General features: G+C 38.6%; 1 protein-coding gene across 2 annotated transcripts; it reads right to left on the bottom strand.

Annotated features, from left to right (window-relative positions):
- Window positions 1–279: 279 nt before the first annotated feature.
- LOC144531817 (alanine--glyoxylate aminotransferase 2, mitochondrial-like) lies at window positions 280–10,754 on the bottom strand. Of its 2 annotated transcripts, none has more exons than XM_078272124.1 (14): window positions 9,963–10,754; window positions 8,676–8,764; window positions 8,333–8,523; window positions 8,087–8,210; window positions 7,888–7,982; window positions 6,951–7,044; window positions 6,291–6,384; window positions 5,079–5,179; window positions 4,116–4,208; window positions 2,849–2,981; window positions 2,465–2,553; window positions 2,160–2,309; window positions 1,107–1,205; window positions 280–490 (listed from the first exon to the last, which is right to left on the bottom strand). In XM_078272124.1, exons 1-14 carry the CDS (start codon window positions 10,057–10,059, stop codon window positions 389–391), a joined length of 1,551 nt encoding a protein of 516 aa, XP_078128250.1. In that variant the 5' UTR covers window positions 10,060–10,754; the 3' UTR covers window positions 280–388. The 2 variants fall into 2 exon arrangements, with proteins under 2 accessions (XP_078128250.1, XP_078128251.1); XM_078272125.1 differs by having other exon boundaries at window positions 463–547.
- Window positions 10,755–12,252: the final 1,498 nt, after the last annotated feature.

Genomic DNA, 12,252 nt, shown 5'->3' with positions numbered 1-12,252 from the left:
ACAGATTTATTATTATTACATTGACATCTATAATTTAGCATCAAAGCATGTGTTCAGAAATTACAATCTTACGTTACATCCAAGCATGATTCAGCAGATCCAAAACAAGCTTAATGAACTTCAAGTTATTAGAAAGGCCCTGTACACGATTCTTTCTCATTATAATGAGTGAGGTACGTTAAGTGATTCAAGTCTTCAAATTACAACGTAGTTAAACAAGTTCCCTTTACAAGTGCTAAGCAAGGGCAATAACAGAGGTAGTCTTCTCAGAAGGTCAAAATGATTGATACTGTCATTTTAAAGAATATACAAAATGCAATCCACTGTCGAGAGGGGTTCCAGATTTGGTCCTTGGCATCGAGCAATCCAGCTGACCTTTATTTGTCTTTCATCTTCTTTCCATGTAGTTGTGGATGGACTTGTTAAAAATTGCCAGGAAGAAATCTGCGTCTTCCATCGTGATGCACATCGGGGGTTTGATGCGAAAGGTCTTAAGTGGTGAGAAAAATGGAAAACAAGAGGAGAAATTTTGGAGCTCCAGAGATTACTGGGAAAACAAGTAACCAGGTCAGGTGCTTTATTCTGTGTCAGGCAGCAATATTCATAATATGAATCTATATTGAAAAGTATTATCAGAGAATCCTTTTGTCAAGCCACCAGGGGTCTTTTGTTAATGCAGGGTTAATTTTTTATGGTGGTTTAATGATTTCAAATCTAACTTGTTTATCTCTGTTTTCCATGAAACAAGCAGCTTGGTGATGTGGATGTCAGCTGTGTTCATACCACATGCTGACTCAGCAATCTCACAATGTTCTTCTCACAGTGTTCTTCTTTCAGTGTTCTTCGTCTTTTTACGATTAACAAGATGTGTGGTGGTGACGTTTAAAAAAACATTTGCCTCATATGCTTCTATTTTTTTTAGTATAATAATCACTGTGCGACAGAAACAAAAAACTGCAGTATTTTATTTCCCTAAGCCTTGAAATCCTGTTTTTCTTTTACTCAGAGTTGCCCAAAAACTCTTCTGTAGTGTTTATACCACATGCTGGTGACCCTGCAAAATAAAGTGACAGAGGGAAAGGCTACTTCAAGATCAGTGCTGTTACCTGTCCATAGATTCCTCCTTTCCCTATCAGGACACCCATGTCCTTCATGTCCTCAAAGATCTCACTCATTGCCTCAAGAGGCAGCGGCTCTCTGCTGGCCTGTGGAGGACAGAGAGGCGAAAGGATGAATGAGGCTGGATGTGTAACAGTAACCATAGTAATTAAGTAATTAAAGGTAACTAACTATATGAACACTGCAACTGCTTGTGTCCAATTATTCGATTGTGACTCAAGCACCTAACCTCTGATTGCTAATTGGCTTGAGAGGCTATAAATCTGAATAATGGAAAGTCCAACTTTTGCACAAGGAAACCAAGTTTATAATTCTTGTTTGTTGTTATTGATACTGTCAGAGGTGTTTAATCAATGTGATGCTCATTTGTGAGGCTGTAGTTTGTAGTTTTAAACTAACTTCCTTTAAGTCGATCTTGGTGTCGTGAAAATATTAGGACACCCATGCTAAAGTTGACTATAAAGAAGAATAGAAAAATCATCTTTTGCAAATTGATCTAAATGCCTTAATTAAAAAAATGAGGAAAAATCCAATCTTTAAGGACACCAATTTTCTTTGTGAATGAATAATGTATCGTAAATAAATAAATGTTCTTCCTTAAAATACAGGGGGCATAAGTAAGTACACCCCTATGTTAAAGTCCCATAGAGGCAGGCAGATTTGTATTTTTAAAGGCCAGTTATTTCATGGATCCAGGATACTATGCATCCTGATAAAGTTCCCTTGGCCTTTGGAATTAAAATAGCCCCACATCATCACATCCCCTTCACCATACCTAGAGATTGGCATGGGGTACTTTCCATAAAGTCATCTCTCAATGCAAATCAAACCAGCTATTAGGCTAACTGAAATAAAACCATGTCAGAATTTCAGTCAGTAGTACATGTCCTGAAGCTGAGATTGTTCTTAGGTCACTGTTGCTCCGGCTAATGGTTAACCGGGGCACTGCTGAACCATGCCCCCGGGAGGCACAGAACAGACACACACATTGTTCAAGCATGTGAGGAGAGGTGAGTGTCACTTCTGTCACTTCTCAGTACCTTGTCTTTGACCATTTCCACACCGATCTGCAGGCCTTTTCCACGGACATCACCGATTATCTCATACTTGTCTCTGAGTTTTGCCAGTTCTGTCATCAGATAGGTGCCCACATTGAGACTGTTCTGCTGCGCGCCGTCTTCTTTGATAGTCTGTTGAGATAAAAAAGCGTTAGTCATGTTTGAATTGTAATTCAGTGTGCTTCTGTGATTATAAAAATGTTGTTTTCAGATGCAACTACAATAATATGAATACAAAGATATACACAAAAAAAGGACCGATGTACAAAGAGAAGATTAATTCTTACATCTAGCACTGATGAAGCAACGGCACAAGCCACAGGATTTCCTCCAAAGGTGTTGAAGTGAACCCCCTTGGCAAATGAGGCCGCAATTTCTGGAAAACACATGAAGAAACAAGCTCACACCTCCACTCACTGCTGCTTAAAATTATGACCTTGTTTGGAGATTTTTAGTGGAGTCCAAACTCTCAACTCACAAAATAACTCTATATAATTCATCCCTATCTGGGAAACTGGGTTGTATCTCTTCCCATGCATCATGACAATTTAATAGCGGAAATAATAAAGAACAATACACTTTGCAAACTCTCTTACAACTGTATTTAATCTTTTACAAACACACAAGTAGATTTCCGAACATGCCTTTTATGTCCCACATTATTATCTCACCTGGTGTGGTAACAACAGCTCCCATTGGGAATCCATTACCGATGCCCTTCGCCATAGTAACCATATCAGGAATGACATCATGACCTTGGAAACCCCAGAAGTGGCTTCCTGTTCGCCCAAATCCAGTCTGGACCTGCCAGGTGCAAAATAGATGATTACAGTTTGTTTCCATTTGTATTCAGAAGGGCTAAAGAGATGGAAACATGATAAAAGACACCATGGCGGTCCATTAAAGCTTAATATATAAACCCATGTTAAAAGGTTGTTTGCTTTATATGCCTCTTGGGCATAATATAGTAACTTGGAATGGAACTGTAAACTCACATGCAGACTTCCTTATCTTGCAAAATAAGCTGAAAAAAGAAAATAAGATTGTGTAAAGATAAGTAATAGGCCAACAACTCAATTATTGACTTGTTCCCATGAGCAGTAGGTGTTTCATTTTCATGTAACTTTTAAATGTTTCTGAAACTGTGTAATTTTTCATCTAATGATCATAAATGACCTGTAACAGCGAACGAGACTAACAGTGAAATAAACGCTATTTTTACATCGTTTTAATAATGCCTTTGCCCGGGTCCGATTTTCTCCGCAAAGTCACAAAATGATTTACGGCAGGTATGCCAGCTCTACAGAGCACACATTCTGATCAGTCACAGATTTCGGTGTAACACCGGAAACGCCTGTGTTAGTGAGCCAGGTGAAAGGTAGCAGGAGATTTCTTTATTATTAATAAAGAAATCCAATAATTTATTATTAAATTATTGGCTCGTGACACAGTGACAGTGATAGCGTTACCTGGTTTAGCTCACGAGACGTATGGAACACTTGAAATGTAACGATGCATCTGTAACGTATTTTCTAGTTGTAAATTTTAAAATTGAATGATTTTCTGTCTGAGCAAAACATTCATCGCAACTATATGACCTCCTGGTAAGATAACTCAGTAATACAGTAATACAGCACCATAAAGAAAAGACCTTTACGACAGCAGGTGTGGTAAAAACACTACCACTTCTGTCCAAAGCGGCCGCTAGAGTCAAAAACAAACTGAAAGTTACAAATAGCCACTTTAAAGCTGCAATGATCAATATTTTTGTATCAACAATAGTTCAAATGACTATGAGTAATGTGAAAGTCACTCACAGAGAATTATCACCTGACTCTGCAGTCCCCCTAAGCTGTACAGAGCGTTTTAGTGTCTTTCAGCTCATTGTTTTTGTTTTTACGGCCCTAAAATATTCAAAACATAAAATGTATATCTAACCTCATCAGCAATGCAGACGCCTCCTCTCTCTCTCACGAGTTTGTAGGCCTCCTTGAGGTAGTTTTTAGGGTACTGCACAGCTCCTCCGACTCCCTGTACAAACAAAACACATTCACACCCCACAGTCCCATCTTAATTAACACAAGCACTCGTTACACTTAAAATGAGGAAACAATTAACATGGATGGCATACTAACAAAGGCCTCGTTCGCACTTTCCTGATGTCAGCTGCATTTACTTAGTAAATTAATCATTTACTCGCTAGTCTCGTATTGCCAGACCATCCTCCACACGCTGCGGAGGATGGTCTGGCTAGTCCACACAGCATTCCGGGATGGGAGAAAAACGTGCTCTGGTTTATTGGCATTTCTTTAAATAAATCGTCTTGGATGGACCAACGGTGCCTCTGCAAAATAGCCTCGGGAAGGAACTTGTTTTGGTGGAACGTGTACGTTCAAAGGTTGTTTTAGTCGTGCAACAGAAAACTCTGATTGGACAGATACTAGCTAGCTGTCTGGATTCACCCTGCAGAGATCGGAGGAGCAGTTAACCATAGTCTTCATAAATCCACTGGAGTTTAAAATTCCAAACATAAAGAAAGCCTAAGGTAACGGACATCAGGAAAAATTGAGGGACATCCGGTGAAATTTCCGGCAGCACCTGAACAATCCCGGAAATGAAACGTCCATATAGACTATTGACTTGCTAATATTACTGTAAAGACATACAATCGATAGTTAATATTCAATGTGGCAAAGCAACAAATCAGACATGCAAAACCATTTCCAACATGTTGACTCAACTACATTTCTTATATATATATATATATATATATATATATATATATATATATATATATATATATATATATATATATATATATATATATATATATATATATATATATATATATATATATATATATATATATATATATATATATATAATACTCCACAACAGTACCTGAATAGGCTCTCCAAAGAAAGCAGCAATTTGACTTGGGACACTAGTAGCAAATGTCTCTTTGAGCTGTCCAATGTATTGGTCATTTGCCATGCAATATCCTGTGGGATTAAACAAAAGTCCTTTATGTCAAACTAATACAGACATAAATAGGAAATTCCAAAAACAAGCAATGGGCAGAACAATTTTCAATGTATTGTTTATCATCTTTCCATAAAATAGTATCATGAGTAAATGTTCATACTACTACATGGTTCACAGCTAATGAATAAATGAAAGTTAAAGCCTACCAAAATCAGTTAGTGTAAGATCCTAAATACTTGAACAAACACAAAACATCTTTTTTGTCTCTCTTTTTTTTGACAGTTGACTCTATGGGATTTTGAATATTTTTATTATTATATTGTATTTTGTGGATTGAGATGGGGCTTTGATAATTGCCCATATAACAGCTAACAACCATTGAACTAAATTTAGCAGAGGTGTCATTGACTGATATTGATATTATACAGCAGCATAAGTTTTTTCTGTGTCAGTCATGTATATATGCTAACATACAGTACTGATCCTTTCCAGATAGGCTCTCTAGCTGAGACACAGGCATATTATATAGCTACAATTCCTGAAAATGGTAAAAGGTTAACAGAGGTAGAGGTACAGTAAATGATCAACAGTAGGAGACTTTGAACTTTATACAGGCAATTCAACACTTTTTGTTGCATTTTATAGTTACAACTTACCTGTCTTACTATTATGACTATTAGACAGATTTTATAGAAAGAAATGCAATTTGTGAATTGCAAATCTACGTAAATTAATTAAAATACACATCCCTTTAAGCTGTCACAGACATCTGACCTGAAATTTAAACCTGGGCTAATATTTTTTAAATGTTTTTTTCACTTTGGATAAAGACAGAACGCTCTCAAAGGTCAAGCATTCACACTAACAAAAGAAGCAGTTGTATGTTGTGCATGTAAATTACTATGCAATTAAAAAGGAAAAGAATAAAACACACACAACCTTACACAACCTCCAGCATGAACCATTGTTTATCACTGTGCATGAACACAACACATACAAAACAGTAAAGTTAATGTTTTGTAGGAATATTGCAAAAGGGGGTTATAATGCTTAATCGTACAGTCAACGGTCGGGTTTTTTTCTGTTTATGAGAGCAGTATGAGTGTGTGGAGCAATGTGTTTGTGTACCTTGGGCACAGCTACATTCTCTGATGGTCTGCACAGGAGAGTCCCTGCAGTGGCTTCCTCCCCACGGACCTCTGAACACATCAGGACACATGGTCTGTTTGTTGGGCAGAAACCTAGTCAGCTAGACCAGCCTGACAGCACTCATAATACAACTTGGACTGCTGCCACAGCATTATTCATCTGTATTTCAGATATTTATGGAATCTATACGAAAACAGAAGTGAAGTCATGAAGCTGTTTATTGCAAAATGTGAAATATAATGAGTTTAATTAATGCACAGAATATAAGCACTAATGGGCAGTAAGAACATAAAAACAGTTTGGAGTGACCACTAATTAACTCCAACGTATTTCAAGCTTAGAAATGTATTGCTTGGAACAGCAGCTATTTTCAGGCAGATGCCACCTGAGCATTGGGTGTGTGTGTGTGCACACATGTTCTTTCTGCTTCTAAGTGCGTGTATGCACTTATTTAGAACATTTTATTTTACATTTTTAGCACAGCTTTCCCTCTGTCTTCGGTGAGATGTTCATTTATTACACACACATCTGTCTATTTACATATTATATATTAACCTTCGTTAGAATAAAAATTATAACGCACACCAACAGCTGTATGTGTTTCCTTTATGGCACTGTAAGATGTTAATGCATACGTACATTTGTGCAGCCTAAACCATTGGCAATGGGGTATTTATATGCTGCGTTGGAAGTAAGACCCATGGTCTGTGGGCTGCCACCGTGGTATGATCCTCTGGAAGAGAAAAATGAATCCGAGACATTTAGATTACAGAGAACTTATTCTCGACAATTAAACTATCAAGGTATACTAAGCTGAATGAATATAATAATGCCATTTAAACACACATTCACAAAGAATATTTTTTCATATGCCTGAGTAGGAGCTGGAATCATCAACTTTGTAAGCTGTTGTTTACTCAAATTGTGTACTTGTGACTTCTGACTCACAGTGTCAGGTTCAATTCCTGTGCAATAACCCAGCAACACTGTCTCTAATCAGCACCTGTTTACTGGTTCCACTTAATATTTATTCATCATTCTCTATTTCAGAGCTGTTCATACTGTTTATATTGTAATATAATACTTATATAACATAATACTTATTTATTCCAGCATCCTTTGCACTATGCTCCATAATTAAAATAATAATAATTTATCATAAAAATGATTTACTCCTGCACACTTTGCATTCTTCATTGCACTACTGCCTCAACCTGTCTATACTGTTTCTGTTTATAGTGTGTATATATTGTTTGTTTTGTATGAGTAAGCACATTGTGAGCAATGTATAATCGAAAGCAAAATTCCTCGTATGTGTCCTCATACCTGGCAAATAAAGCTGATTCTGATTCTTGTTCTGATAGAATCTTGAATTAATGGGGAAATTGTGAATTTTAGTCTTTAGCCTTATTAAAAAAAGTCATGTTAGTTACTCTTACGTTATGTAATCTTTAAGAATTACTGTTAGATGAACACAACAAACATTTCTGTATTTTTATATACTTTTTATGGAATTATGAAACACATAAGGATGTCTCTCTCTATTGACAATTGATTAAAAAATATATACTTGTACCTGAAAGTGATGATGTCGAAGTTGCCTGTGTAAAGTCGAGCCATCAACATAGCCAGGTCATTGGCCTCTGAGCCGCTGTTGGTCAGATATACCACCTGGAGAGGGAAACACAGAATAAGACACATTTAAATAACAACCAACATGTTCATCCAGGCACCTGGCCTCAGCTCTTCAGGAGAAAAAAAATCCACCACAGTACCTTAAGAGGATCCGGTAAGTAGGAGGCTAGTTTCTCACAATACTCATGGAGAGGAGGATAGACGTAGATGTTTGTAGTATGCCACAGTCTCTTTAACTGCTGCTCTGCAGCTGCTGTCACCTTCCTGTACCCACAGATGTCAGGAATCAGATATAAGAACATGTAATAATAACATTATGAACTGTATATCACAATTACACCAACAATTGTTGGAAATAAAGAACTAACAAAGAAAAAGGACCTTACGGGTGGCAGTGGCCCACACTAACAGTAGCCACACCAGCAAATAGATCCAGATATCGCTTCCCGTCCACATCCCACAGCCACTGCATGTGTCCCTGGTGGATGAACACTGGTTTCTTATAGGAGGTAACCTTCATGATCATGGGGTTGCAGTTCTTCCTGCGGATCTCCATCATCCGCTCTTTGGACATACCCTGGACAGAGACAAATACACAGGGTAGGAGCTACAGTCATTGTCAATACCAGCATGTTACATTTTATATTTTATTTTATTTAGGTGATACAGAATGCAAGACCCAACTATGTAAGATAGAGACACAGTATGCTTGGAAGATATTGCTCTTACCGTGTATTCCTCTGGTTTGAAATTGCATGGGGGCATATCTGGGATGTCTGTGGGAGGGTGTCTGAAGGCAGATTTCTGACATAATGCAGCTGTGAAATAATTACGATTGAAGTTAAGAAACTGAGGTAAAAGAGACAATGATTCTTTGAGGAACTACATGAGCTGACTGCGTTACTTGGATGAGGCCGATGAAAGCTTTACTAGGAGATTTTGTGTTACATTTTGAATTCATTCATGAAACAACCTGTCAGTGACATTTATTTTACCCAAAGGTCTTTCAACTCTTTTCTTTCTTTCTACAGACAGACAGATGTGCATTTTAATTGGTGTTGATGCTGTTGTTTTCAGAACATTCAGTATTTATTCTGTATTAAACCTGGCTGACAATCTAATCACATAAATTCCTTTTAGATCTCATTTTGTGCAACACAGGATACAATCCTGCCTGTTTGCTCTTGGTTGTAAAATGTAAAAAATAGAAGGGCCGCTGGTCGGCAACAAGTAATATGATCAAAGCTCAATTGTTTACCCCAGGAGAAACATTCCACTTTCGACAGAGGAGTAGAGATTACGTAAAATCTAATAGCGTAATTATTCCCTCTTCCTATGCATGTCCTAATTCGACCAGTCCTGGTGAAGTAATATGAAGTATCGCAATAACTATCTTTTAAACGTCTTCTGCTGCAATTTAATTTATATGTAGTTAATCATATTATTTTTTCATCCTATCAAATATGCCTTGTTTGAACTTGAGGTCGGTCAGTTTTACTTGGCTAAAACTAGCTAAAAACAAAAAGCAGTCTAATAGTCCTGCAATAAATCCTACCTTCATGAAGTTTAATATGTTCAGTTTTTGTAGAGGTTCAACTGAAGGGTTTGTGGTGCTGTGCAACTGTATTGCATTAGGTGTTTCTGTTATGAAGCCTACACTCATTGTAAATGGGGTGGACAAAATATTAGAAACACCTCACATAACGTTAAAGTTGAATCAACACCTCTCTAGAATTGTTTCTACAAAAACGGAACAGTATGCACTTCATTAGGGTAGGATTTATTTGTAGGACTGTTGTATTTTGTGGATGTGGCACTTTGCGTTAAACCAGTCGGGTTTTGCTAATTAAAAGAATTAAACGTTAGCTAAAACGTAACATTAACGTTACAGCCTAATGAAAAAAATAAAGGATAGGCCTAACTTAAATTCACCTCATGTTCAGGTTAATAGAAAAGTTCTAGCTAGTTAGTAACTTAGTTAGCTCTTGATTTTTTCCCGTCTCCATGGTAACTCACCATTTGCCAAGTGGAATTTGACAGAACCGGGGCGAGAGCAGGACTGTCCTTTTAAAACTGCACAGCGGCGACTTAGAGAGGAAACAACTTTAAACATATTGAATAGGTATATAGGGCACACGCCTATCCTACTTCCTACTCCGTTCACCGTCTGACACTCAACAGGAGACTACTTCGGGTCTCCAAAAAGTGTCTGAGATGGGGGGCGGTCAGCGACCACTCCACAACTCTGAGGCACGTTCAATCTCAAAACGGTGTGCGTGTTCCTGTTTATAATAGGCAACACCCATGCTTGAACATGTTTCCTCGAAACGGCGTGCAACGGGCTTTGAGGTACGCTTTCTCTCGTTTTGGTGGGTGTGTCAGAAGTGTTACTTACCCAATCAGCAGCGACGTGTAGCCTAGCTACGTAAACTCCTGGTAATTAAAAGGCAGACAACAGGGTGTTCAACGCACCACCGTTTCAGTTTAAATAAACGTTTTGGTACGTTTTGCCGGGGCTGAACGCACACTTGACTACCCCAAAGCGGCCCCTCTGAAACGTCACAGGATCGTCCATGCACAGGATTGTGTCATAGGTCATACAGTGGTGTGAAAAAGTGTTTGCCCCCTTCCTCATTTCCTGTTCCTTTGCATGTTTGTCACACTTAAGTGTTTCGGAACATCAAACCAATTTAAACAATAGTCAAGGACAACACAAGTAAACACAAAATGCAATTTGTAAATGAAGGTGTTAATTATTAAAGGTGAAAAAAAATCCAAACCATCATGGCCCTGTGTGAAAAAGTGATTGCCCCCCTAAACCTAATAACTGGTTGGGCCACCCTTAGCAGCAACAACTGCAACCAAGCGCTTTGCGATAACGTGCAATGAGGCTTTTACAGCGTCCCTGGAGGAATTTTGGCCCACTCATCTTTGCAGAATTGTCCTAATTCAGTTACATTAGAGGGTTTTCGAGCATGAACGGCCTTTTTAAGGTCATACCACAACATCTCAATAGGATTCAGGTCAGGACTTTGGCTAGGCCACTCCAAAGTCTTCATTTAGTTTTTCTTCAGCCATTCGGTGGTGGACTTGCTGGTGTGTTTAGGATCATTGTCCTGCTGCAGAACCCAAGTTCGTTTCAGCTTGAGTACACGAACAGATGGTCGGACATTCTCCTTCAGGATCTCTTGGTAGACAGCAGAATTCATAGTTCCTTTTATCACGGCAAGTCTTCCAGGTCCTGAAGCAGCAAAACAGCCCCAGACCATCACACTACCACCACCATATTTTTACAGTTGGTATAATGTTCTTTTATGAAATGCAGTGTTCCTTCTACGCCAGATATACTTGGACACACACCTTCCAAAGAGTTCCACTTTTGTCTCATCGGTCCACAGAATGTTGTCCCAAAAGTCTTGGGGATCATCAAGATGTGTTCTGGAGAAATTGAGACAAGCTTTGATGTTCTTTTTGCTCAGCAGTGGTTTTCTCCTTGGAACTCTGCCATGCAGGCCATTTTTTGCCCAGTCTTTTCCTGATGGTGGAGGCATGAACGCTGACCTTAACTGAGGCAAGTGAGGCCTGCAGTTCTTGGACGTTGTTGTGGGGTCTTTGTGACCTCTTGATGAGTTGTCGCTGCGCTCTTGGGGGTAATTTTTGGGCGGCCGGCCACTCCTGGGAAGGTTCACCACTGTTCCATGTCTTCGCCATTTGTGGATAATGGCTCTCACTGTGGTTCGCTGGATTCCCAAAGCTTTGGAAATGGCTTTATAACCCTTTCCAGACTGATAGATCTCAATTACTTTCTTTCTCAATTGTTCCTGAATTTCTTTGGGTCTCGGCATGATGTGTAGCTTTTAAGGATCTTCTGGTGGACCTTACTGTGTCAAGCAGCTCCTATTTAAGTGATGCCTTGATTGTGAACAGGTGTGGCAATAATCAGGCCTGGGTGTGGCTAGAGAAATTGAACTCAGGTGTGGACAACCACAGTTATAGTATGTTTTAACAAGGGGGGCAATCACTTTTTCACACAGGGCCATGATGGTTTGGATTTTTTTTCTCCTTTAATAATAAACACCTTCATTTACAAATTGCATTTTGTGTTTACTTGTGTTGTCCTTGACTTTTGTTTAAATTGGTTTGATGTTCGAAACACTTAAGTGTGACAAACATGCAAAGGAACAGGAAATGAGGAAGGGGGCAAACACTTTTTCACACCACTGTATGTAGCCAGCATGCAGTCATGTAGAAAATCATGTTTAACCTTCTGATCAACTGATTTTTCATACTGTAGCCACAACAGAAT

Source organism: Sander vitreus, chromosome 16, assembly GCF_031162955.1.
Source record: "Sander vitreus isolate 19-12246 chromosome 16, sanVit1, whole genome shotgun sequence".
In the NCBI taxonomy this organism is placed as follows: Eukaryota; Metazoa; Chordata; class Actinopteri; order Perciformes; family Percidae; genus Sander; species Sander vitreus.
The sequence above is the reverse complement of the archived record's forward strand: the minus strand, read 5'-3'. Positions and strand labels throughout refer to the sequence as shown.